This window comes from Eurytemora carolleeae, unplaced genomic scaffold (genome assembly GCF_000591075.1).
Source record: "Eurytemora carolleeae unplaced genomic scaffold, Eaff_2.0 scaffold506, whole genome shotgun sequence".
NCBI classification, from domain to species: Eukaryota; Metazoa; Arthropoda; class Copepoda; order Calanoida; family Temoridae; genus Eurytemora; species Eurytemora carolleeae.
In genome coordinates, this window is record NW_019396521.1 from 125913 (window position 1) to 153885 (window position 27973).

At 31.5% G+C, this 27973-nt stretch overlaps 2 protein-coding genes and 1 long non-coding RNA gene across 4 annotated transcripts in view; all 3 read left to right on the forward strand.

Moving 5' to 3' along the window:
• Positions 1-2321: 2321 nt before the first annotated feature.
• On the forward strand, positions 2322-21138 carry LOC111704802 (uncharacterized). The gene is made up of 22 exons (XM_023477151.1): positions 2322-2409; positions 3409-3499; positions 4116-4156; positions 4443-4501; positions 4940-5036; positions 5786-5798; positions 6479-6551; positions 7704-7778; positions 8093-8163; positions 8749-8878; positions 9124-9216; positions 10533-10654; positions 11515-11553; positions 11650-11686; positions 12390-12470; positions 12540-12608; positions 13108-13197; positions 13833-13930; positions 14669-14733; positions 16747-16838; positions 17185-17299; positions 21034-21138. The coding sequence occupies exons 2-22, from the start codon at positions 3409-3411 to the stop codon at positions 21115-21117; spliced, it is 1635 nt and encodes a 544-aa protein (XP_023332919.1). The 5' UTR covers positions 2322-2409; the 3' UTR covers positions 21118-21138.
• On the forward strand, positions 18979-20810 carry LOC111704806 (uncharacterized). Its single transcript, XR_002765884.1, has 4 exons — positions 18979-19052; positions 19385-19434; positions 20023-20137; positions 20558-20810. It is a non-coding gene; the product is annotated as an uncharacterized LOC111704806 (long non-coding RNA).
• Positions 21139-25724: 4586 nt separating the features above from the next.
• Positions 25725-27973, forward strand: part of LOC111704808 (ubiquitin carboxyl-terminal hydrolase 4) — a 4124-nt gene continuing 1875 nt past the window's right edge. The window contains exons 1-2 of one of the 2 annotated variants that reach the window (XM_023477157.1): positions 25725-25771; positions 27222-27384. In XM_023477157.1, coding sequence (XP_023332925.1) covers positions 25726-25771; positions 27222-27384 — 209 coding nt within the window. In that variant the 5' untranslated portion in view covers position 25725. Of the gene's footprint in view, positions 25772-27085; positions 27156-27221; positions 27385-27973 lie in introns of those variants that run through there. The other variant, XM_023477156.1, reaches the window with a different exon arrangement.

The following is a 27973-nucleotide window of genomic DNA, read 5'->3' on the forward strand; positions in this document are numbered from 1 at the left end:
AATTGACAGAGATTTAAAAAAGCAAGCATTTTGTATTATATCAGAGTATTATGGTCATCATTGTGATCTAATTTTTTTCTGTATTCTCTGTATCGTAATGTATTCGCTGTACTCTCTGTATTCTTTGTATCCTCTGTCTCCTCTGTAATCTCTGTATCCTCTGTATCTTCTGTATTCTCTGTATTCTCTGTATCCTCTGTATCCTCTGTATTCTATGTACCCTCTGTATTCTCTGTATCCTCTGTATTCTATGTATCCTATGTATCCTCTGTATCCATTTATCCTCTGTATCCATGTATCCTATGTATCCTCTGTGTTCTCTGTATCCTCTGTATCCATATATCCTTTGTATCCATTTATCCCCTGTATCGTCTATATCTAAATATCCCCCTGTATTCTGTATCCTGTAGCTTCTGTATCAAAATATCCCAATTATCTTCTGTATCCATATATCCTTTGTATACTCTGTATCTTCTGTATCCAATATTCACTGTATCCTCTTTATCGTCTGTATTCAATATTCACTGTATCCTCTGTATCGTCTGTATCCAATATCTCCTGTATCCTCTGTATCGTCTGTATCCAATATTCGCTGTATGTATCCTCTGTATCATCTGTATCCAAATATTCACTGTATCCTCTGTATCGTCTGTATCCAAATATTCACTGTATCCTCTGTATAGTCTGTATCTAAATATCTCCTGTATCCTGTATTCCGTACTCCGTTTTCTACCATGAATGAGTTTCTTTTAATTACTTAAAAACAAATAGATCTTGTTTCAACTTCCTTCATATCTTAGTTCTTTTACAGTCAGTATGATGAGAACAGAAAATATAAGATCAAAAGAGTGTGTGAACTAAGCATGAAGCAGGGCGTATAGAAACGTTTGTAACGGGGGGGTTTCCTTTTCCGTAGGATGGGGAGACTCAGTTCACAAAGCCAACCCCCCCCCCTCTGTATTTGCCTCCGGCAGCTTTTAGCTGTATTTTCCAAAACTTTGTTTTTAAGATTTAATTCATGCAAGTCTGAATCTGAAATCATTAGAGTTTAATTAAAATTTAAAATCAACCTTTGATTAATCTCTGGAAGAAAACTGAAAACAAACCTTTGATTAATCTCTTGAAGAAATCTGAAAACAAACCTTTGATTAATCTCTTGAAGAAATCTGAAAACAAACCTTTGATTAATCTCTTGAAGAAAACTGAAAACAAACCTTTGATTAATCTCTTGAATTAATTATGGGCATGGAGGGTCGCAAAGACCCGCGACAATTCTAAACCAATTATTGCTTGAAAAAAAGAGATATAAGTGCCTTCTGACTCCTGTAGGGACCGGCGGGGGTTATTCATATATAAAAACGATCCCTATAATTTTTCTTGCCTTTTTACAAAAAAAAAGGTTTATTATTTGATGCTTTGTACCATGGAAATTATACATAATATATGTTTAACAATGCTTCTCGTAAGGCTGTGTTGGTAAAATTGAGGTGGTGATTGATGCACTATGAAGGTTGTCATAAGCGAGGTCATCTGGGACAAAGACGACCTCTCTTGTTGTCTCTGTTTAATGCTAGTTCTTTGAACAATATTACTACACGTTCCAAAGATAAAAAATAGTAAAAGAAAAGATAAAGATACTCTCAGTTATGCTTTTATCTCTAGAATAAGTGATTCACTGCACTGTACGGATTTATTTATGCCAGTTCCATTAAATTCAAGGAAACATGCAACTGTTGACTTGATTTGTTCTTTGCCATAAAATTCAATTTTAAATAAACCATTGAAATATAATTGTTAAAGCAGAAATTAACCTTGAAAAAATTACACATACAGAGTTTTAGTTCCTCTTTACAGTCTAGGTAACTTTATATTTGACTTGTTTGTTTACTTGTTTGGGTGGGTGTTTGTTTGTTTCATTAAAATCGAGTAAGCGGCTCAGTAACTCTTACCTTTCTCGGGCTAAACTGAATGATCTGGTTCAATTTTTAGTAGAACCTCAAATGAAAATGACTTGGTTTTGTCATTAAATTCCCTTTGAGGGGTCCATTTTTGAATTTTGTGAAACATGTTTTTTTAAACATGCGTCAATGTCAATTAGAAATTATTAATTTTAAATTTAAATTTCAAATTGTCAATTAAAATTATCAATTTTTAATTTTGATTTTAAATTATTAATTTTAAAAGTAAATTTAAAAAATCACGTATTGGAGAGCAACATTTAGATTGAATTTTAAAAAGAGAGAAGGCGATCATTCTTCCTAAAAGCCAAGTATATTCAGTATATACGTATGTTTTTATATTTACCCCTGTAAACTGGGGTCAGAAAGTACAAAAGTCATATTTCACATTGATCGTGTACACAATTCAAGCATCAAGAAGAGTTAGGTTTTTACATACTTCAATAAAAAGGTGGATAAAAAAGTTACATTTATCGTAAAATAATATTATAATATAGACCATGGTACGTGTACTTGAGTGAAGTGACATCTTAATATGTATTTTTATTCACATAAAAAAGAATTCTTTAAGAATTATTCAACTTTTTAAATAATTTTTTTTTGATATTTTCTTTCAAAAAAGTTGCATCGATTTTCAAGACTTTACTTGGCCTTTGATTTACCCTAACTAATTCTCACTATCTCACTAGAAGTTAAAAGTATTTGGCAAAATTCTCAATGATATTTGCGTGAGAGCAATCGCAAGCTTTTAATTTAAGATTGTTAAAACTAAAATATCTAGCTGATCATCAAAGTCTCTTCCTGCGTACGTGGGTAACCATGTGTAAAAAATAAATCCCTAGCAGGAGTGTCCGGTGTTGCCCAGGTTTATACTATTATTCAGAGTCAGTTCTAAAATTTTCAACAAAAAAAATAGCCTTTTTCACACCCCACCCACCCCATGGGTGTTCCCTAAAATGTCAGCTGATTTGGCCCAGTCTTTTTTTCACCTATTTCCAAATATTTAAAGTTTTAATTATAACTATTTATAACCAGGGAAGAAGAATAACACTATTATTTTGGACGCTGTTATCGAGAAGGTTCAAGCGTTTTTAGATTACATTTAGCCCAGAGCTTCATAATCTAAGATACAGATAGATACAGAGAAAATTGAAGTTTAAAATCTTCATAATACGTCGTGTCCAAGCAATTGTTATAAATTATTTTTGAAATGTTAGGGTGCTTGCTTCATGTAAAGGTTATTTCTACAGATATTAGATTTAACAAATTTCAGGAAGTATTCTACATTTTTTGGAGAAAATCCGGGAACCATTGAAACTTTATAGCACAGCTTATATAAAATTATAGCATAATAATCACTTAATATATAGGTCTATAATACAATTTAACAATAAATAATTATGAGTAATAAATTACACTAAAGTTTTACAAAATATTCTGGTATTTTCAGATGAATGTCCGTGGAGGACAGAAAATATTTTTGGCCTTCTGTGCGTTTGCCGCCATCTTTTCCGTAATGGAGCTTTACCGATTTAATCAAGGAAATAATCAGTTTTTAAACATTTAAAAAAATTTGACATTTTTCACAAGCACAAAGGTGGGAGCGGCGCATCTTATTAGTTAAAAAAAAAAGAAAAACAGAGGGATAAAATGTCTGAGAAAAATTTAAAATTTTTGAGTATCATGAGTAGCTAAAACTATCTGATTACGAATTATAAAATAAAAATGTGGTTTGACATATAAAGGATTAAAGAATCGACAAAAATGACACAGTTCACAATTGCGATTAATTCTAAATGTCTTCCATACCTGAGAGACATTTCTCTACTATTAATTCTTGGATCCATGTTTAAAAAGAACTTCTTTAACAATTACCCAAGAGCTGAACGTTAAAATTGACTAAATACAATTTTATGCAGGATTAAAAATTTTCTGAATTGTACACTTGATAAAATATTAGGATTAGATACAAACATGTGATATCACATTTTTGCTTTTGTTTCACGATTTTTATAACAATGAGATTGTTCCATTTTGTTTTGGAAATATGAAAAAGATAATTGCACAGAAAAGAACAAAAATAAAAATTACAATTTAGTTGTATTTTTAAACTACTTTAAACTGTGATAACTAAAAACTGACAAATCCTATGAACAGGCTCAAACAACTTTTCTGGGTTTTCATCAGCAGTTACTCAAGTATGTATCCAAATCTTTTTTTAATATTCTTTTCCCTCACTTTATATAACATAAAGAATTTTTTAAAAATTCTTAATTATTAAAATATTTTCTATTTTTCTAAATTTTTTCGCTCATGCATGCAGTGGCAATAAAAAAGTAATTAGGTTTATTTGGTTTGTTTTCAATTCCTTTTTGGAGCTGAAAGCGCGCATTTTCCTGTTTTTTAGAAGCATATTTGGAGCTGTTAGCACAATCCTAACTTTAGGAAGCAGATTTGGAGCTCATAGCACATTGCTATTTTTAGGAAGCAGATTTGAGTAAAGCAGCATTATTAATAGACAGACTCGAGAGTCTCACCAATAGGAATCCATTAAAACAAACAAAAAATCGTTTTTAATCTTTTGCAGCTGATATTTTTACAATAGTTTTAGCTTTTTTAGTAATTTAATATAATTATTCATGAACTCTAAACTTGGGTTAACTACGAAGCGAGTTGCAATGTTGATCCTAATTAATAAAACATGCATAGGATATTAACTATCCCAGCTACACAAAACATTGGATTTCCATCCTGAAAAAACCTCTGATTAATTAAATTAGAATTTGCCATTTTGTGTTTTACTTAAATTTTTTTATCTTTCTATGGGGGGCTCAGCACCCATCGGGGCCTGAAAACACCCTGAAATCAATAGATTTCATTGGTCCAGGGGGGGCTTAGCCCCCATAGCCCCCCTCCCCTGAATACGCCACTGATTCGAGTGTTCAAAGTGTTTTGACGCATTTTGATTTGTTTTGGAAAAGATTAAGTTTCCGTGAATCTGTGAAAAATGCAGAGGGATATCCAGATCTGTTCCAGCTCGGCCCTAGGATCAAATCTCAAATAGAATTACGAATATGGGTGAGTAGAGATAATTTCATTTCTCTAAACCAAGAAAGAGTTCCTCTCACAACGCTATACGAGCTCTACATTTTAAACTACATATCACTCTCTTACATTTATAGAAGCCCATCCCCTCTAAATCTTATTTATTCTAAAATATTCTGATATAACCCCCCCCCCCAAAAAAAAATAAAAGCTTAAAGATATTGCAATTTGACTTCAAATTAGACTCTGATTGGTCAAAACTCAAAACAGAAATTTTACTAAGTTCACAATTACAACAACTTTTACATCCTTTTGTCTAATGTCTAATTTAAAATCCCAATGTTCTAAACTCAAATAGAATTTAGCAGTTTAATAGATCCTTTGTAGATACTCAATCAAAGTATTTTATAGTCTGTAAACTCAACTCAACCAGTAAATATGGATTTAATGATTTTATCAAAATATTTTCATTTGAAATAAATAAAATTTCCTCAGATATCGTTTCTTTATTTCATACATTTTTACTTTTATTTCTTTTATCTGATGTAAAATTATTTTTTTTCAATTTTAAAAAACTTTATTGCTCGAATTACTCAGGATAAAATTTCCATTTTTACAGATTGAAAAAGAAATTATGATATTTTTGTATCCTTTTGAATATTATTCTTTCTAAAGTTGACGATTTTTATTGCTTAGCGTTAATAATTTTATTTTAATAAAATCCGTATTTCCGATATGAAAGTAAAACAACTGCGGAATAACATCAATTTTTTTATGTACAGGTAGATGTCCCAAGTTGATATTTGTTTAGGTAGATGTCCCAAACTCATATGTGTTTAGGTAGATGTCCCAAACTGATATGTGTTTAGGTATATGTCCCAAACTCATATGTGTTTAGGTAGATGTCCAAAACTGATATGTGTTTAGGTAGATGTCCCAAGCTAATATTAGTTTTGGTAGATGTCCCATACTGATATTTGTTTAGGAAGATGTCCCAAACTGATATTTGTTTTGGAAGATGTTCCAAACTGATATTTGTTAAGTTAGATGTCCCAAACTGATATGTGTTTTGAAAGATGTTCCAAACTGATATGTGTTTAGGTAGATGTCCCAAACTGATATGTGTTTTGAAAGATGTTCCAAACTGATATTTGTTTTGGAAGATGTCCCAAACTGATATTTGTTTAGGTAGATGTCCCAAACTGATATGTGTTTAGGTAGATTTCCCAAACTGATATGTGTTTAGGTAGATGTCCCAAACTGATATTTGTTAAGGTAGATGTCTCAAACTGATATTTGTTCAGGTAGACTTTACTTGGCCTTTGATTTACCCTAACTAATTCTCACTATCTCACTAGAAGTTAAAAGTATTTGGCAAAATTCTCAATGATATTTGCGTGAGAGCAATCGCAAGCTTTTAATTTAAGATTGTTAAAACTAAAATATCAAAGGCTCTTCCTGCGTACGTGGGTNAAATGATTTTCCTTGGAGAAAATGTCTGTCTCAGTATAACGGTGTGGCAGCTACCACACAATGTAGCCTTAAAAGGTATTTATTGTTACATTACAAGATTAAAAGTATGATTGGAAAAAACAGAAGTTATATTTGGAAACAACAAGGAAAATTTAGTCTTGGATTTTACAGTGCGGAAACAGTAAAAATATTTAGTTGATTTTTTAAATTACAATTTAGCCCTAGAAAAAAAAATTCGGTCAAATTATGAACAAAAATTATTTCAAGACTATGAAATGAAATGTAATAATACTATTTTTAGGGCTTTCACAGCCAACACTTTTTTTTCACTTTATTTTCCAATTTTAATTTTAAATTTGCCTCCAAAGCTTTTGTTTTTGCTCAGCTCTTTCCTTGAACTTATCCTCAATCCTGGCTTAATTTTGATTTGTGTTGTTAATCGTTTTTTAAAATCTTTTAACATGACTTCCAAATGCTCAAACAGTTTTCTGTTAAAGTTTGCTTTTATCGAACTTAGCAATATATTTATCCTAAAACAAATGGGAAACTATATAGAAACGATGGTTATATAATACGCTTGTTTTGGATCGTCTTTGGTTCGTTTTTTGCATATATTTTCTGTTCGTAGTCAAAGTTTAGCATAGTGTAAGAAAAGTAAATGTTTAGAATATGTAATTCTGGTAATACTTTTATTTTTAAACTATTATACCAAATTTTGACCCTGTTAGAAAATTTAAGCAAAAACTCATTTTGAGAAGTTGAGGGATAAGAAGAGGTTTTACAAAACAGGTACATAAAAGTTGCATTCCCAAGGCTTTTTCCCAAGCGGCAACTTCCCAAGGGTATTCTCTCAAGCGGCAACTTTTCAAAAGTACAATTTCCCAAGCAGCAACTTCAATCCCAAGTCTGAACTAGCCGCAGTGCTCTACCCCTTAGTTCATCCTAGCCGAAGCGCTCGCACTCCCCCAGCTCATACTAGCCGCAGCGTTCGAGCTCCCCGTGCAGTCCAAGGCGCTTTAGAAGGCGTAACCTAACCCTGGGGAAGTTGCCGCTATACTATACTATCAAGAGATTAAAATTCAAAAATGTCTTTTCTTCTCTTATCTCTCTGATCTGTGATGTTCAATTGCACTTTTAAAGAAAATGATAATTTGGTGAATTCCTCAGATTCACAGTAATTTTGATACTAGTTTAGTCACTCCTTCGATGATATATAATATATTTTAGTAATCCTGGTTCTACGTGGCGAATACCAGACTGGGGAGCTCCTAATTTTCAGATCGTCAATATGGAATCAAAACAGTAATTCATTTTACATTCAGTGAAATGGAAAATTAATTTTTGTGCAGGATTAATTATTATTTTTTACATTTTTAACATTTAAAATAAATAAATTGGTTAAACCATTTTTTTGTAAAATTTGCTAGTCTTTAAAAAATGCTAAAATACTTTCTATATCTTTTAAACCTGCTGGGGAAAATATCTAATTGCTCTATCATTGACAACTTGATTAAGCAAAATTCATTCTTTAAAATCAAAGGTTTAAAGGTGAGGGTGCAAATATATTAGAATCAGTAATTTAAAGTTCGAGGCGAGTAATCATTGTTTACCTGCAGGTGCCTTGAACCAGGAAGGGGAGAAGCAACTACCAATATAGCTCAAGCAGTGATTAAAGATTGCAGTGAAGGTATAAACAATTAACATACATAAACACAATTTAGTAAATTGCTGTCATAACAATGAAATATCAAAAATGACCGGACAGTTATTCAACAAAGCAAGCTATGACTTTCCTTTCATACTTTTTGACGTCGCATGCGTGTGGAATGAAAAAGTAAAAACAGACAACTAATACCCATAACTAAATTGAATGGGGATACAATGTGAATAATTATGAAGATGGGGATACAATGTGAATAATTAGGAAGATGGGGATACAATGTGAATAATTAGGAAGATGGGGATACAATGTGAATAATTTGGAAGATGGGGATACAATGTGAATAATTAGGAAGATGGGGATACAATGTGAATAATTATGAAGAATGGGATACAATGTGAATAATTAGGAAGACGGGGATACAATGTGAATAATTATGAAGAATGGGATACAATGTGAATAATTAGGAAGATGGGGATACAATGTGAATAATTAGGAAGATGGGGATACAATGTGAATAATTAGGAAGATGGGGATACAATGTGAATAATTAGGAAGATGGGGATACAATGTGAATAATTAGGAAGATGGGGATACAATGTGAATAATTAGGAAGATGGGGATACAATGTGAACGGTCAGCTGAGCTGGAGTACTGGAGGAGGATGTTTGACTAGCCTGGGCTCACCGGCAGGGAATAGGGTCGAACTCCATCCTTGCAACAATACACTTCAACAACAGAGGTAGTATAAATAAACTACTTTTGTTGTTACTGTTGATATAGTTGGTGTTGTGGGTGTTGTTGGTCTTTTTTCTCAAAAGGGGTCGATTTTTCGAAAGTTTTGAAAATAATCAATTTTCAGACAGAAAAAAAGGTGATCACCATATTTTTTTCCAAAAAAAAGGTTTCAAGGGTGACGTTTTTATCGACATCACTTTCACTACGTCAGTCTCCTAAAGTTGCTAAAAAATTAATTTTGTTTTCAAGGTTTGAGTTTGGTACTCTGGACACTGATACGGGTAAAGCGGTGATTATTCCTCTGGATATATCACAATGGGAGGACAGGCAGAGAGTGTTAAGGTAAGTTTTTAGGAAGCATGATTCAAGATTCATGAGAGGGAATTATAGAATCTCTGGGCTCGAGAATAGGAGAGAAACAACTTTTCTTACAGTTGTCTCAGATATCAAAATCATTTATAGACATTTAATGTTTTTTTTTAATTATTTAAACTTATTTGATGCTTCCCTCAATCAACATCTGTTACAGTTCAACTTCGTTACAAATATGATCTGATCTGAAAACTCTTGTATTTTTGGTATAGAGATCAATGCTAAATTCCTTTTTTTGTTAATCTGCAGATTAATTTAATCGTTATTTTATATCTAGGAAAGTGTCTAAAATTTGACCAATCAGAGTTTCGTTTTCAGAAACCGAAAAGCAAGAAGAAGGCGGGAATTTTGCGAGCAATCAATGAGAGATCTCTCATTGGTTGTTTGGGTATAGAGTTCAAGTAAACGGGATTATTAATAGTATCCATCACAAGAGTTTCCAGCTAAAGGGTGTTAAAAAAAAACCACTTCACATTTTTTTCTCTTAAATTTTACCCAATCAGAAGGAAATTAATATCACAATGACTCTAGGGTCTTGGGACTATGTGAAAAATGAAATTAAATGGATTTTGTAAACCCTGCTCTAAATAAATGCTATTTCACTCTTGGGGATGCTACTGATTAGCCTACGCAGAAGAGCTTTTTCTCACCTTACTGTACTTCAGTTGACAGAGATTTTGTCATTTCTTCTTTGCAGCCTTCTTTTTATTATGCCCCAATCACTCTCAATTAAAGACTGGGCATAGTTAAACTTCATGGAAAATGTCAAGTTTAAACCAAAGTTTGTTTAAAACTATTGCTGACAGCATGAGAGGCTGGCATCGGTGGCTGACAAGTTTGTCCTGCAAGCAAGGTGGGCCTTCAAGGACCAGGTTAGGTAAAATATGGTCCTATAAGCTTACAGTAATGGTCCCCGGCAGCTGTTCTCCTTGTTGAAGGAGAACAGTGCATTAACCTGGAAATGGTGGGCTACAGTGTCCTCCAAATTGGTGTTTGGTTATATTAGCTCCACCCTGAACTTGTATTCTGTAAACTAACAAAGCTTTTAAGAGTTTTAGGCTTATATTGAACACCTTTAAATAGATTTTTGTCATTTTATGCCAGTTCTGGACCATTCTTAGCTTTGAAAATGTTTTTTTGAACGTAGGCAAAGTGAAAAAGAGCATTTATCCAGAGCAGGTTGACCAAATCCGATAATTTTTTAATCACGTAGTCCTAACATCCTAAAGACGCCTCTGAGAAAAAAGTTTTTTAACATCCTTTTTATTAAAATATTATTTATTTAGGGAGAGAGAATTAGTTGAAGCTAAAGCTGATGTTTTGAAAACACTAGTGGAGCATACAGACCAGAGCTCAGAGAAGCGCAGAGCTGTCGTCTTCTATCTAGACAAGGGAACTGGATTTTTAGGTAAAATAGTTTTCGAATATGATCTAAAAAAACTTAGCTACAGGGTATCTCAATAAACATGGGAATTAAATGATGACTTCTATATCTTTGATTATTTCGTAAATATGATTTTGTAGACTAAAAAACATTTAACACCGAAAACTACAGCTCTCGGGATTTCCAAAATGTGATCTACTTTTTCTTCACCTTCAATATTGACGGAGATATTAGGAAATTTGTTCCGATTTCAGTTAAGTAAGAATTAACAAAAATGTTCAAATGTTTAACATATCTCCGTCAATTTTAAATATGCAAAGAAGGCAGATTTTTCATTTACTTTATGACGTTTACAAATTATCGGGAATCAAAGACAATATTCAAGTCGTCTCTCAATTTCCATGTTTCTTGGGACACCCTGTAGTGTATAATAAGAAAAAAAGGATAGGAGGGAGGTAAGGGGGTACAAAATAAAAACAAGATATATATGACGTTTGGCGCATAAGAAATCTAGTGTTTTGTGTACAATGTGGCACTCTCCAGTGTACAGTGTTTGGTGTCAAGTGTTTCTTGTCAAGTGTTTAGTGCACATTGTTCAGTGTTCAGTGTTCAGTGTTCAGTGTCCAGTGTCCAGTGTCCAGTGTCCAGTGTCCAGTGCACATTGTACAGTGTTCAGTGTCAGTGTCCAGTGTTCAGTGTCCAGTGTCCAGTGTCCAGTGTCCAGTGTCCAGTGTTCAGTGTCCAGTGTTCCTCCGGCCCAAACCTAATACATTTTTTCCTAAGAATATAGTTGATAAACTGCCTAAAATCTAGTTTTGACTTATTTCCAAATCTTTAAGAAAATCAAAGCATAATAATCAAAACCGAAATATACTTTTTTACAGCATTTCTGAACTGGTGGATTCTAGCTTGGAAGCTATTAGGTAGTAAAACTAATTTGATTTATTTTTTCAAAATAATGTAATGTTTTTATTTTGGGTTTGAACTCTATAACTGTAAAGTTTGATATTGTATTGTAGGTTTGAACTCTCTAACTGTAAAGTTTGATATTGTATTGTAGGTTTGAACTCTCTAACTGTAAAGTTTGATATTGTATTGTAGGTTTGAACTCTCTAACTGAAAAGTTTAATATTTAATTTAGGTTTGAACTATATAACTAATTGTAAAGTTTAACATTGTATTTAGGTTTGAACTCTATAACTGTTAAGTTTAATATTGTTCAGGTTTGAACTCTATAACTGTAAACTTTAATATGGTATTTAGGTTTGAACTCTCTAACTGAAAAGTTCGATATTGTATTGTAGGTTTGAACTCTCTGACTGTAAAGTTTAAAATTGTATCTAGGTTTGAACTCTCTAACTGTAAAGTTTAATATTGTATTTAGGTTTGAACTCTCTAACTGTAAAGTTGATATTGTATTTAGGTTTGAACTCTATAACTGTAAAGTTTGATATTGTATTTAGGTTTGAACTCTCTAACTGTAAAGTGTGGTATTGTATTGTAGGTTTGAACTCTATAACTGTAAAGTTTAATATTGTATTTAGGTTTTAACTCTATAACTGTAAAGTGTGGTATTGTATTGTAGGTTTGAACTCTCTAACTGTAAAGTTTAATATTGTATTTAGGGTTTAACTCTATAACTGTAAAGTGTGATATTGTAAGGTTGATATTGTATTTGGGTTTGAACTCTCTAACTGAAAAGTTAAATATTGTATTTAGGTTTGAACTCTCTAACTGTAAAATTAAATATTGTATTTAGGTTTGAACTCTCTAACTGTAAAATTAAATATTGTCATCCTGACTCTGTTCAATATTTACCAAAAGACTGTATTGAATACAGGTGAGAATAAAAATAAAAAAATTTCGAAATTTCGAAATTTCGAAATTTTTCTAAATTTGTTGTGTTCAGAGCTAATGAGACAAGATTGACAGGAGCTGGTAAATGTTTATTTGTATCCATGTACGGGATAGCATACAGGGATACCATGCAATAGTAATAATTCGGCAAATCAAAAGAAAGCTAATAATAATAAGCAAAACAATAAATCAAAAGCTTGAAATGCATGAAAACTAAATGTTCTAAATTTTCGTTTTTAAATATCTGTGAATGAACCTTTCGTTCGTTAATTTGACTGAACTACACAATCGTCAACGAATTTTTTGATCGTTCACAAAAATGATGGTCAATTCATAATTGAAGTGACTTAAATGCATGCAAATAATTAAATATTTTGAGAATTTGTGCAAATTAAAAGTAGAAAGAAATGAGCAAAGAACTTAAAACCCATAAAAATGATTGAAAAGCTTAAAAATTCATGAAAACTATCAAATAGCTTGAAATGCATGAACTGTAAGAACTTTTCTTTATGAATACTTTAAAAATCTTAAAAGTTATGCATGATTTTAGCTTGCAATTTCTGATAGCTTGCAACGCATGATCATTAATGAATGCTTCTAATGCATGATTATGAATAAAGGGACTCGAGATATGATAACTATATAAATAGTCATGAATGCCTGATAAACCCTAAAGCAGAATTCCTTACTCAGTATTCTCATATTCTGAGGTAAACAATTCAGTGTATAAAATGTCGTGTAGCTAGGATTGGGCAGGTTTTACTTTTCTGGAAATCAAACTGATCGTTTCCTTCACGACGTAAAAAAATTCAAAAACGAAACGATCGGCTTTTCAAACGATCGTTTTTAAAATGAAAACACAGAGTAATAAGTATTAAAAAGTCCAGATGATTGCTGTGATTAAAGTTCACTCATTAGACATTCAGTGGACCACTAAAAAATCAAACTTGAGTCTAACAGTCGTCTTCCACAGTTGTATGGGTCGTATTGTACAGTGCATGCTTACACGGATAACCAGTTTTATCTTGTGTGTATTTGACATTGTTATAAAGAATTTCTTTTTTACCAGTAGCTTTCAAGGCAACTTATTTGGTTAAATGGGTGTACAAGTACAGTGTACACAATGGTGACATAATTCATTGGAGTATTTGAAATCATAACTATTTAATTCTAACAGTCGTCTTCCTATGTCACAATTGTATGCGTCCCATTGTACAATACAATGATAAGCAGTATAAAACCAAATGAGTGTCGCCGACTCAATCTGCTTACTTGCAGGCAACAAAGCGAACTTGCATTTATAATCTGAGCTAGCTTAACCTAGGTTAATCTGTTTTTTTTTCAGGAGTGATTTGGACACTTTTCCAACTCCGGGCCTACTGGGTTATTGGCCAGATACTATTATTGCAAACAAGTATATGGGATACACTTTCAGGAACTCAAGTTAGTAAACAAGTATATGGGATACACTTTCAGGAACTCAAGTTAGTAAACAAGTATATGGGATACACTTTCAGGAACTCAAGTTAGTAAACAAGTATATGGGATATACTTACAGGAACTCAAGTTAGTAAACAATTAAGTATATATGGGATACTCTTTCAGTAAATAAGTATTTAGTATACACTTTCAGGAACTCAAGTTATATAAAAAAGTATAAAGTATACACTTTAAGGAACTCAAGTTAGTAAAAAAGTGTGTAGCATACACAATACACATACAGGAACTAAATTACTTTTTGATCAATTTTGAAAACATAACAAAATGAAAAAAATAAAGAAGAACATATTCGTAAATGTATTTCTATATAATGACACTAGGCTTTTAGGGCGCTTTGCGCCCATCCTATATTTTAACTTTTAGTTGTGGCTCTATCTGTGAGCATTTTCTCTTTGTTCAGTAAAAAACAATATGAAAAAAGTTCGCGGATTTTTAATTTTAAATAAAAATTTTTTATTTTCACAAAAATCAAAAGCTTTTGGATACAACTTTGGGCCTGATCGGTTCAGCTGTTTTGACGTTTATTGGAAACAAACAGACAGACAAGCAAAGTATATATACAGAAGTCAGAAACCTAATTGATAGAAGAAAGATGCTGAAATGATAACTATTAACTGATGAATCATTCTAATAATTATGATTATTATGAAAATCATTTTTACTATCAATATCCTAATTTAGGTGGTATATCCTTGATAACTGAACAATTAAAAGAGGCAGCAGAATACCTGGGCCTTACTCATAAAGTAAGAGTTAAGAAATAAAAGAGTTAAATTGTTGTTGTTTTATAAATTTCTTCGCAGATTTATTCAAATTTCTTCAAATTTCTTCGCAGATTTCTTCGCAGATTTCTTCCAATTTCTTGAAATTTCTTCAAATTTCCTCAAATGTCTTCTTTGCAATGAAAGTCAAGGAAATCTGCGGGAAAGGTTTCGAAAGAATCGGACATTGCAGAAACAGACACTGAATAAAATTACCTATTTTCTATCGTAAGAGTTATTTATATCTTTTTAACCTATTACTAAACACCAAATTAGTTTATAAAAGATATAATACCTGTTTTTGTCCATGATATTAAATAATTTTTAAAAATCGAATCTTGAGATCAAGCCTTCAGAATGAACACCCCTTGTGTTTTTTAGAAAGCGAATTTTCGATGTAGCAGTTGTAGAACGTAAAAACATTTTATAAGTATCAAATAAATCATAAAAATGCTGTCTATAATACTGCACTCTCAGTTCAACTAACATACAAAACCAGTCACTCCCTTTAAGGTTACGTAGTGCTCACTATATGCAAATTTTTTCTGTAACATTGTTTAACACACAAATTTGTTTATAACTTGTATCCAATAATGTCCAAGAGCGGATCGCTCTTGGACATTATTGGATCTGCTTCTAGTGAGATGTGTTATTGCCTTTCTGCATGTTTTTAGATTTTTCTTTAAAGGGACTGTAAAGGAAAAAGGAAAGGGGGTATAGGATGAAACCTAAGAATCTCAGGCGATGAACGATACATAGCTGTCTGATGTTCCTGTTTCGAGAAATTATTATTAAACTGTGTCATGTCTTATATGTATCGTTCAACGCCTGAGATTCTCAGGTTTATCCTATACCCCCTTTCATTTTTCCTTCACAGTCCCTTTAAGGACTTACATTGTTCAGCTTATTATATCATAAATACAACATTTTTCAAATTTAAGCAAAATAAAATATTTCATTTTTAGCCTAGGCTAACTTTTAATCTACTATTTTTTTATTAGGATAAATAGATCTGATAAAATACTTTAATAAGATAGTTAAAAGTTTCTAGCTTTTCTAAACTGAAAACTTAAATTTTCTTTACTTAAAACTAGTTTAAACACAATAAATATCGTTTTTCGATGATAGTGAATGAAAATATAAGAATAATTTAATTTAATTTGGAAAATATTAAAGTTACACTTCGAGTGACTTTCGACACGGTTATAAGTGACCCTGCATTTAGTGAGGGTATATATAACGCTACCCTTTAAACCTCAGTCTGAGCTTAAATAACAAAAATATTCTTGGTTTTCAATCTGAACATTTCAAATTTTTAATTTACACATAAAAAAACAAGCTAAATATATAAATATGTATTCTTGTTGGTTAGGACATACATGATATTCTTGTTATTCTTGTTAATGATATTCTTGTTGATTCTATTCATGTTAATGATATTCTTGTTAATGATATTCTTTCTATTCTTGTTAATGATATTCTTGTTATTCTTGTTAGTGATATTTTGTTATTCTTGTTAATGATATTCTTCTCATTCTTGTCAATAATATTCTTGTTAATGATATTCTTGTTGATTCTATTCATGTTAATGATATTATTGTTAAGTATTGTATTGTTAATGGTATAATTGTTAATGATATTATTGTTACTGATATTCTTGTTACTGATATTCTTCTTAATGATATTCTTCTTAATGCCATTCATGTTAATGATATTATTGTTAAGCATAGTAATGTTAATGATATTATTGTTAATGATATTCTTGTTAATGATATTCTCGTTAACGATAATCTTGTTAATGATATTCTTGTTAATGATGTTATTCTTGATGATGTTATTCTTAATGACATTTTTGTTAATGATATTATTGTTAAGTATAGTATTGTTATTGTTATTTTTGTTAATGTTATTCTCGTTAATGATAATCTTGTTAAAGATGTTATTTTGAATTTTGTTCTTGTTAATGATATTCTTATTAATGATATTCCTGATGTCCAGGGTATGCATGATATTGGATCTAGTTGGTTTGGACCTGCTCATTTAGTAATTAAACTCTCCTCTATGACTGTAGCATTATCAAAATATCTCAGGTATTTTAAATTGTTTTACAATGTCACCGAGAAACAACGATATTACATCGTTGTTCGCTTTATCAAACTAAATTTTATATAATTTTCACACTGTAAATTAATCAATTAAAGTATAACGGGTTTTTAATTGTTTTTTTTAAATAACGTTTTAAGCGTGTTACGTAGATCTTATTTAAATTTATGATTATTTTATTAATGCTATTAGGCTTTCAGCCTCTTTCCTGTAATTATATAAGCTTTTCTTCAATGTTGCTTTGATTTGATTTCGCGTTGGTTTTCGATAAATCTTTATAATTTTGTTACACAATCTATGTAAACAGTTTGTTAAATTATAATATCATTGTAGAGTGTACATGTTTGGTCCTGGTACACACTGTAGGTGTGCAACATGTACAGAACTACCTCTACAGTGTACATGGGGTGGAGGACCCTATGCGGGTACAGTACTACTTTATGCCCAGGTAATACCAGTACAATTTAGAGGAGCACTGTACTTTGCCGCATTTCTTTCATCTATATATAAAGTAGTAATCTGATGTTAGATCATAACTAATAAACTCCTGGACCGATTTGCCTCAAATTTTGCATAGCCGGGTTTCCAAGATAGTTTAGAATTAAATTAAAAATTAAAATTTTATTTTCGGATTTCATTTACTAAGAAATATGGATTAAAAGGAAAAACGTCTATAGGTTGAATATTGTCAAAGGTAAATTTACATGTCAGATTAATTTCAACCAACTTAGTTTTTAGTAAGGTTATACTGCAAGGAAAGTTAATTGCAGTTGCGTATATACTCTGCGTACATAATTTGTAAACAAGAATAGATGCAGCAGTGTTCATTTAGATCCGAGGAGGATAAAAGCATTTAATTTTGATAATAGTTTCCTATGACAAGAATGTTTCACTGATTTTTTTTGAAAGATGGATCCATGTCAGGCTGTGAGTGTGACATCCGTCTTGTGTTAACATTACCGATCAGAGAAGTACACTGCAGTACAAAAGATGAAATAACTTTCCTTGCAGCATTATAACCTTGGTTTTTAGCAAGTATATACAATCTTATAAACTTTGTAGAAGGTCAACCAAAATATTTAAATATCTTTCGATGGGTTAGAATTTAAAATGTTAAGGAAAATGACTCGCTTTTTTCCCTTCATAGAACTTGATTTCTTCCCTTCATAGAACTTGTTTTTTTCCCTTCATAGAACTTGATTTCTTCACTTCATAGAACTCGCTTTTTTCCCTTCATAGAACTTGATTTCTTCACTTCATAGAACTTGATTTTTTCACTTCATAGAACTTGATTTCTTCACTTCATAGAACTTGTTTTTTTCCCTTCATAGAACTTGATTTCTTCACTTCATAGAACTCGCTTTTTTCCCTTCATAGAACTTGATTTTTTCCCTTCATAGAACTTGATTTCTTCGCCCCTTTCCAAAAAAAAATGTAGACAATGTCCAAAAGCATTGTAAAGCACTAAAAGTTTTTGAAAAAAAGTTAATAATTTTTGTGCTTGCATCTTTATTTTAAACTTGGTTTCTTTATGCGAACCTCCCCATGTTCCATGTTTTTCATCAATCAATAAAATTGGTGAACTAAATTTTAACTGATCACCCGTTGAACTTGACTACCATTGTTAATTGAGTTTTTATGACAAGCTCAAATTTTCTAATTCATTTATCTCTACAACCAAATGTCGTATGACTTTAGATATTTCAAACTATGAATTCTGTTATTTAAATAATCCAAATTTTGAAATATCTTAGGTTTGCACCATCAGGTTGCAAAAATCTAGTATTTAAAAAATTAGAGCTTGTGGTAGGGACTCAATTCCTTTCTTTCTGATAAACCTTGGTTTTGTGAAAAGATGGATATTGCAGTTCATTGTGAATTGTAATTATACAATATTGTACAGTCTTTGATTGGTGTAAAAAATACTGTGAAAAACGTATTTACCAATGAAATCAACGCATACAAAAAACTTCATGAGTTGTAATTAATTTGAAAGCTCGAGAGCTCTTTCATACTGAAATATAAATACATTCAGCTAAGTATGCATTGTGTTGAATATCAAACATTGGTATATTTCTAATATTTCTAATATTTCTAATATTTCTAATATTTCAAATATTTCAAATATTTCTACTAAAGAATATGATATTTATACAGGATATCTTGATCTAGGGACTACTAGTAGTGAATCTGTTTGTTCGGTAACAAATTTTTTTTTATCAATCGTTTGATTTTTTTCTCACGGGAGGACTTATTTCAAACTTTAATTATTTAATATATCAAATTATCATTTAATCTCATTGAAGAGAGGTTTTGCCACACACTAAAATTATCTAATTCCTAGCTACATCCTTGCATTGTAAACTTAGATTATTTATCTAATAAAGTTCACAGGTTTAAATATCAAATGCCTCTACAACATGGGTTGCAAAGATATAAGAACTAGAAAATTAGAATTTGTGGCAAAAACTCGGTTTCTTAAAATTTAAGTTTGATCTAAATTGACCACTATTAAACTTTTTTGCTGTTTTAGAATCTGCATCTTCATGTTTTCCATAATCCCGAGATATTCAGTAAATTCGAGTAAGTTTTTTAAACATTATTAATTCATAGCAGGGCCGTAACAGGGAGTTCTAAATTTTGGAATAAAACTGGTAATTAAAGCTTGATTTTGATAACTTTTTACATTGTAAATTATTATGCTTTTTTCTTAGCTTATATTTAAATTTTTCTAGTATGCTTGAATTTAATCCAAGAGCTTCTCGATTCCTCTTTTTTCTTGACTTTTTTTTAACCTGAAGCTCTTTTTCTATTTGTACATTTTACAATGATACCTTTTAAAATATGATATTGAAAAATAGATTTTGAGAAATATTTGTAAATAAATTTGTAACTTTTTGCTTCATTTTAAATTTTCAGCTAAATGGCTTCCGTCAGAAGCATAAAGGAAAAATTTAGAAACCAGAATACATTAGAATTCGCTTTATATTCTTTTTTCATTTACTTCTAAACTTTGCTTAAGTTTTTTTTTACTTGTTCTAAATTATTTCTAAAAATCTACAGCTTTATCAGTTCCAACAATCACAAATTAAAGAATTCTTTGTGACAAATCTTATTAAAAGAAAGTAGACTATATTATTCCAAAATTTAACTATTCAATCTTTTCTTTAGTTTTATGGCTGGAAAGTACAAGGAGCTGGATATGTCTGGTTTAAAGCTGTCAAAAACACGAGATTATGCTGTTTATCTAGCCTTGAAATCATCAGGACAAGGGAAAGGGGAAAAGGTATTGGCCCCCCCCCCGTGCACCCCCTCCTTCCTCCGATGCTATTTTTAATTTTACATGTAGGAAAGAAAATGTGGGTGATTTCTTCTAATACCGTCTTTCCGAAAACGAAAAACATATTACATCTATTTTAACCTATATAGCCCAACTTAGATATAGTTTAATCATGGGAGGTTGTTCTGTTTTAATGGGGGGATGGGGAATTATATAAAAATTTTGCATCAAGCTTTTAAGAATCATTTAAATTATAGGTCTCATGTTTTTTTAAACCAAATTTTACTAAATAAATAGATTTTTTTCGTACATTTTTTTATTTCATCTACAAACAATCTACATATTAAAGTATAAAATTAGTTTACGCAAACTTAATGAATCTTTTTAAGAGGTTACAATTTAAAATAAGATTTCTAATTATTTAAGGAAGTGACAGATCGGTATTCTATTGGAGAAGAAGGATCCTTGGCTAATGTTTGTAAAATAGACGGAGATAACTCATCAGTCTAATGTGCTTTTAATGTCGTCTTTAAAGGGATTGTAAGTGTCATTTCAAGTGACCTTCCTTGCAAATATAACATTTCCTACAGTAGAATTGCGCAGTAAAAGTTTGAAAACCCACAATCAAAAATAATCCTTTTTGAAAATTATGAACAATGATATCAAATCATATTTAATCAGACAAAGCTTTAAGAGGGATGTGCACTTGAAATTACGCTAGTTTTAATATCTATAAATATACGTATCCTGAATTTATGGAGTAAAAATTGTTTGAAATAGGCTTAATTTTTAAAATGGAAGATACATCAAAAAATTAATATGTTATTACTACAGTTATCTGTGATTTAAAAGTTTAAAACTATATTTTCCAGGACATTTAAAATTTTTTTGTTTGTTTTCAGGAGATAGCGATTAACCAGGTTTGGGATCAGCAGCAGTATGATTCATTAAAAAAAGGTAATTATTCTTTAAATTGTATTTATTAATTTTAAAAAATCTTTCATAAATATTTTTTTCTTTCGGCAACAATGAATTGTTTTTGCTGTTATGCCAGTATAAGTAGTTTCATGTTTTTACATATTTTTAACTAGCTAGCAGTATATCCAGCTTGGCATGGAAACTAAACTTTTTTTATAAAAGTCAAGTTATTTAAATTAGAATTTGAAAACTATCCTAAGAACATTCTCCTAGGCCTAAAAAGTTCCCCAATTCATATATATATAGATATTTACTCTTTTGTCTGTTAGTTTGTCTAATTATAACTCATGAACCTCTTGACGGATTTTGATTGAGGATCTCGGTAGAATCACGGGAATGTTCTTGAAAATTCTTAGTTTAGTGTCGGTTGACATATATATTAACAAGAACATTTAGATTCAAAACAAAGCTGATTTCTCAAGTAATAATTCTCAATAAACTCTCTCTTTTTTAATTTTTAAATGTTTATTAGTCTGAAGGGAAAAGTATAAAAATAATATATATATTTCTAATATTTCTAATATTTGTTAAATTTCAAATATTTCATATATTTCTAATGTTTCTAATATTTCTAATGTTTCTAANCGGAGATAACTCATCAGTCTAATGTGCTTTTAATGTCGTCTTTAAAGGGATTGTAAGTGTCATTTCAAGTGACCTTCCTTGCAAATATAACATTTCCTACAGTAGAATTGCGCAGTAAAAGTTTGAAAAACCACAATCAAAAATAATCCTTTTTGAAAATTATGAACAATGATATCAAATCATATTTAATCAGACAAAGCTTTAAGAGGGATGTGCACTTGAAATTACCCCGACACACCCTGAAATTGTTCAATTGAATTAGTGCAGACTGCAGCGCCATTTTTTCGAGTCACTAATTACCAGTTCATGAGTAATCACCACAAAAATTTCTCTTCTCTGATAAAGTGCTGTTCTAGTCTTGCACCCTGCACAATCTGAACTAAAGGTTGTATTGTACTGTACTTCTTTTATTGTTAACATTGGCCCAGTGGCTATGTTTTACGTGTTGATTTTTTAACCAGTTTTTATTACACAGAAATTGGCCCCTCACGTACACAAAACTTCTTTGATGCGCCGTAAGTTCCGTAAGAGACCTTTCAGGCTAGGCTTTTAGGACATTTATAACTATTTTCTTTTGCTCAGAATTCACATCTCTTTAGAGTTTCTTCTCTATATTGTTTTCTTCGTTCAATTATGCATGATGCATCTACACTATACTTGATAAAGAAAAAATGCAGAGACAAATTCGAAAAAAACACATTTTTGGTTTATCGTTCAATAGTATTCAATTACAGCAGTCTGTTTTAGAATTTTAACTGACTGCGAATTTATTTATTATTATGCATTTTATTCTTATTTATTTATTTTTATTTTCTGGTATTTTCTGGTATTTTCTGGTATTTTCTGGTATTTACGTGTTTTTACAAAAAAAAGATATTCTAGTAACAATTTTGTCGACATTTTTTCCCAGGAAACTTTTTAAATCAAAAGACCGTCCATAAATTCTTTCCGTGGGGTCATGTTAGTTGCCAATTTAAAAATGTGGGCCCAATCGGTTAAGTATTACAACAACAAAAATTAGAGCTTAGGATATAACATTTATTTGACCAAAACTGTTTTAAGAGCTAGTAAAAAGTTCCCAAAAAAGTCCAAAACTTGCAAGTTCTTTTATTTTCTTTCTTTAATTATGTATTTTTTCAAAGATGTTAAAAACTAAAATTAAATAAGTTTTGATCTACGAAACTTTATGTTTATACATGTGGTACATTGTGATATTGTTAAATTTTAAAAATTCAATTGATTAAAAATAAAATATTAAAAACAAAATTTGTTAAATGAGGTTTATATGAACATACATGTAGTAGGACTGATAAGAGTAAAGAAAACTATTTATTACAGACACTGATAATAGACATCGTTTGGTAACTTCCGTTTTCAAACTGTTAAGCATGATAATTTTGCTTTTATTTTAGTACTTTCTGAAGTTCCTGGCCTTGCCCAGTATACTTATAGTTACTCCCGCCGTTTAACCGTGCTTGGTCTTAAATTACGATTTTTGCAATTTTTTTCCCATAAAGGTAAAAATCTGCTAAATTTGCCCTTCAAGATAAAAAGCAAAAACGTGATATTATGTAGTAAATGTCTTACTCTTAAAACTTTGAACAGAACTGTATCAGTCCAAATATAACTCGCGTCTGCTATGAATATCATACAGGACACGATCCACACTGCTACAATCCTGTGAACTATCAACGCCAAACCACTGGGCGCGATCTCATTAGCTATTGATATGAATCGGGAGCTCGTAGCTATGTCAACCAGACAATAGCAATTAATTGATCAATGTCTCAACCAGGACGAGGGAGGGAACCCCCAGACGCCTAGAGCCTCCACTATGCAGACACGAGCCTCCCAGATTTGCTAGGCAGATCGAGCCTCAACTATGCAGACCAAGCCTCCGTTATACAGACCGTGCCTCTGCTATGGTTTTTATGAGTAATAAAAAATTCAAATAATTTTTTTTGGCGTAGTGGCATAAGAATTTTACTAAAGATTGGAAATATTTTTTGATTGTCATGATTAGAAACATATATGAACTCATAAAGTGGTTTATAAGATTTATACTAAAACTTTAAACATTTCTTACGCAGAAAGGTAGATATTTGGAGAAAAATTTCTTGAGTAAACTTAGTTTGTTTTGTTATAATCTTTGATTTAAACAATATGGTTTTTTGAAAAATGTTAAGATTTAAATAAATGATACAAATTTTCTAGATTTAATTTGAACCACAATAAAGGTATTGCTTAAATCAAAGATTATAAAAGATGAAATTAAATTCAATTCAAATTTTTTTCTCTAAATATTTTCCTTTTCTTGTAAAACATGTTTCACGTTTTAAATACCACTTTATTAGTCATAATTAGGCGCGCTCTATTTATGCTAATTGATAAAAACATTTTTGAGAAATCTCTAATGCCACTATGTCGACAGAATTTTGAAAAACAATTTATTATACATACGAAACAAGAGTTTTAAAAAGTACCTCTGTGTAGCGAAGGCCTTGTTTACTGCAAAGCGGAGGCTTGGTCTGCATGGCAAAGGCTCGTTCTGCATGGCGAAGGCTCGTTACTGCATATCGGAGGCTCGGTCTGCCTAGAAAGTCTGGGAGGCGCTTGTCTGCAGGTTTGGAGGCTCATGGCGTCGGGGGGTTCTCTCCCTCCCAGAACACAATCCACACGGCTACAATCCCGTGAACTATCCATCCCACTACCGCTGGGCGCGATCTTGTTAGCTATTGATATGAATCAAGAGTTCATAGCTTTGTCAACCGGACAATAGCAATTAATGGATCAATGTCGTAAACAGGACAAGATGCACAGGGCTACAATTCCATGAACTATCAATGTCAATACTCAAGGCACGATCTTCAACTCATTGGTTTAGAACAAGAGAACAATTACTTACTTGTAGTTATCAGTACTAAGTTTCCTAGTATATTTCTTCAATTTAGATTAGAATTAGGGTCTTTAACAGTGTAATTACAAGTTATGCGCTGTTATATATAAAAAGTTAAGCAGTCCCAATATGGGCGTGACAGAGTTGTATATATATATATATATATATATATCTATGTACATTGAATGGGTTTAATGTTCGTATTTATAATATTAGCGAGGATAGATATAACGTAGTTAAGCTATCTCCACAGATTTATGTTTACAGCGTAAATTAAGTTAAATGTACGTATATAGAAGATTAACATGGATAGATATAAACGTAGTTAATCTAGTCACAATGCAGGTTTTAATCATGTTACTTAGCTCATGTTTATCTAGGTATGCTCAGGTTAACAAATATGGGGATTGCTAGGATATTTGCTACAATTTTTTTAAAACTAATTCTAATATTTTATCAATATTGCCCTGTGCACCGTGCTTGGTCGTAAATCAAGATTTTAGCTATTTTTCCCTATACAAGTGGAGCCACTCCATTTAGAATCTCATGATTACTAGCTTAGAATTTTCCCGTGATTCCCCCAAGTTCCTTGATAAAAATTTAAGGCAAATCGGTCGTGGGGTTTCTGAGTTATGACCGGACACACAAAGAAATAAAAAACAGTGAAATGAACTCGGGAATGTATGACAGGCTTTCAGAGAATTGATTTAGAGAAAATCAAATAATTTTCAAGAAAACTTTTGGATAAAATGATGTTCCCCAAAAGGTTTTATAGCACAAATATGTGAAGTACACTTGCAGTATGGAAACAAAATGGTCGATTTACATTTTTTCGAGTAAATTCCACTCTACCTATAGCAGGCGCGCAACTAGACATTTGGTTAGAGCGGAAAATTTTTCATATATTTCTAATGTTTCTAATATTTCTAATATTTCTAATATTTCTAATATTTCAAATATTTCAAATATTTAGGGGCAAGACTTCTTAAGGGAGGGGCATGCCCCTCCCTTAATCAGGCTAGGGGGGGCCTGGCCCCCCTCTAGTTGCGCGCCTGATCTATAGTCCACTCTCTTTGTTTTTATCATTGCTCAAATTGCTCAAAAGGATAAAATGCAGGAAAATATATCAGATAAAATGTTTTGTGATTTAATCAAGTCCATCCAACCGTCGATTTTTACAGGTAAAATTTCTTCATTTTGGATTCCAATAAACTTTATAATGGTTGCAATGTTGCACGAGGATTAAAATTGAAATAATTTTAGAAAATTGGCAAGGATTTTTCTTTCGCGATAAATTCTGATATTATGTAATGAAAAGGAGAGTTACCTTAATTTTTCCAATTTTATTCCTACCAGGGGCGTTCGAGGGGGGGGGGCGGGCTTAGGGGGTGCACACATGGGAGGGGAAGGCTCTTTTAATATTCTGCTTGCATTTTCCTTCCCCAGGCAATCTACATTATACATTGCATTTCATTGCACTTACCCATACTGAAAGATAAAGAAAAGAAATAAAATATATTCTGATTCATAACAATACCCTTCAAAGTTTTTACTGATCAAGTATTGCATTTAATATCCATGTTTCCCATTTTGAAAACTGATTTTTTTTATTTGAGGTTTCTCTACAAAAGTGATTCGTGCATTTTTTGCTTCAGAAACGATGGAGAATTGAAGGTTTCATAGGTACATCGGACATGCCACTTTATAAATTGAGGGTCACTTGAAATTATGCATGCATGTATTCCTTTTAAGAATAATTACATCGTATGAAAGAAATACTTTAAAATCTCAATTTTGACCTTAACTAAAAAAGTTTCATTAGAGCGTTAATCAATGCTGCCTTCAGTGTAAATGTATACTCAGGGGCGTACGAGGGATTTTGTTTAGGTGGGGCACAATTTCCGAGCGTAAGCGCACAAAAAAAATTTTGGGGTCCCCCCCTTGGCAACAGTATGCCCCCCCTTAAAAACCCCTTTTTTGAAAAAATATTGATACCTTTTTTATTTTTTTTGCCCCCCTCCCATCTGGACTTGTTTTGTTCACCATAAAAATACCATAAATCAATAATCACAGCATCATTAAAAATTATATTTTTACTAATAAACGAAATTTCTTNCAATGTTGCCTATTGGGGGGGGGGAGGCACAATTTTTTTTGGCGCGCTGACGTGCGCTTCAAAATGTGCCTCCCATGACACAAATGCTCTCTCGTACGCCCCTGATTCCTACCCCCGTTCATTGCAGTTCGATTATGCGATATAGAAAGAGCGGTGCAAGGGAAGGACCTTTTTAAAGTCCCCTTCCGTGTCTGAAGAGGCTGAGACTTTTTTTCTAGAACATTTTTCATTTCCTGTTGATTGTCTCTGAAAAGACGACGTTGTGATTTCTAAAATGAGTTTTCAGTATTATTCTTCATGGGCAAGTTCAAAAGTTAAAGTACAAAGTAAAAATTACACTGTCAGATTAATCAAACTATGATGAATAAAAATGATCATGGATTCATAAGCCCTAATGAGCAAAGTAACAAAGTTCAATCTGCACGTAGCCAAGTTTATTATGATTTTAGGTAAGGAAATCATGGATTTCGTTAAATCCGACTAATAAGTTAATTTACTAAAGAATCGGTCTCTAGTTCTAGGACCGGTTCTGTGTACACTGTCAGTCCTCTCTCTCAGTGTAAAAATGGCGGCTGATGAGATGAATGAAAGTGAAGTTAAACCAAAATTGACGGATTTATTTACCTCAGACACTTTTCATGAAGCTTTAAATCGTCCCCTGGCTAAGGAAGATATTTGGTAATTCTTTTTATTAAAATATTTTGTTGTTGACGCAGTCTTTTGTGATATTTTAAACGTTTATCTATTACATGGTAAGAATATTTCGCGCGTTTATCAGGCGCGCACGTTCACCTTTTGGTATATTTTTTTTATAAACGAGCGCATTTTTCTTGGTTTTTTTCTGTTTTGTAGACTTTTATAGAAGTTTGTAAATATGTTAGTATTGCATTAAACTTAAAAATTCAGTATTTTGTGCAAAATCATTCGATTCAATTGTTATGATTAGCTTCTTCCAATATTTCTGACAATCGTTGTTTATAACATCGTTGTTGTAATTATCTATGAAGTTTAAATTAGAACATAACAACGATTATTAATATATATTATAACTTGAGAAACTTCCCGAATCTATTTGTGGACTTTTTATCGGGGATTTTTTAAGTCAATAAAAGTTCACCGAGTCTTAATTGAAATTCTCGCATAGTTTTACAGTTTCTAATGTTGAATCTCTATTCATATATTTAGTGTTTTATACACCTAAGGCAGCTGCGAAATTACTATGGGTAATTTCCTAGAGAACGATATTTGGACCTCCCCCCTCCCTCCT

What these genes read in the sequence shown, in the direction of transcription:
- LOC111704802 (XM_023477151.1), top strand. Translation starts at nt 3,409, where the DNA reads ATGAATGTCCGTGGAGGACAGAAAATATTTTTGGCCTTCTGTGCGTTT. An exon ending in CTCGAGAGTCTCACCAATAG is followed by an intron (nt 4,502 to 4,939) that starts GAATCCATTAAA and finishes GTTTTGGAAAAG; the next exon opens with ATTAAGTTTCCGTGAATCTG. An exon ending in GCATTATCAAAATATCTCAG is followed by an intron (nt 16,839 to 17,184) that starts GTATTTTAAATT and finishes ATATCATTGTAG; the next exon opens with AGTGTACATGTTTGGTCCTG.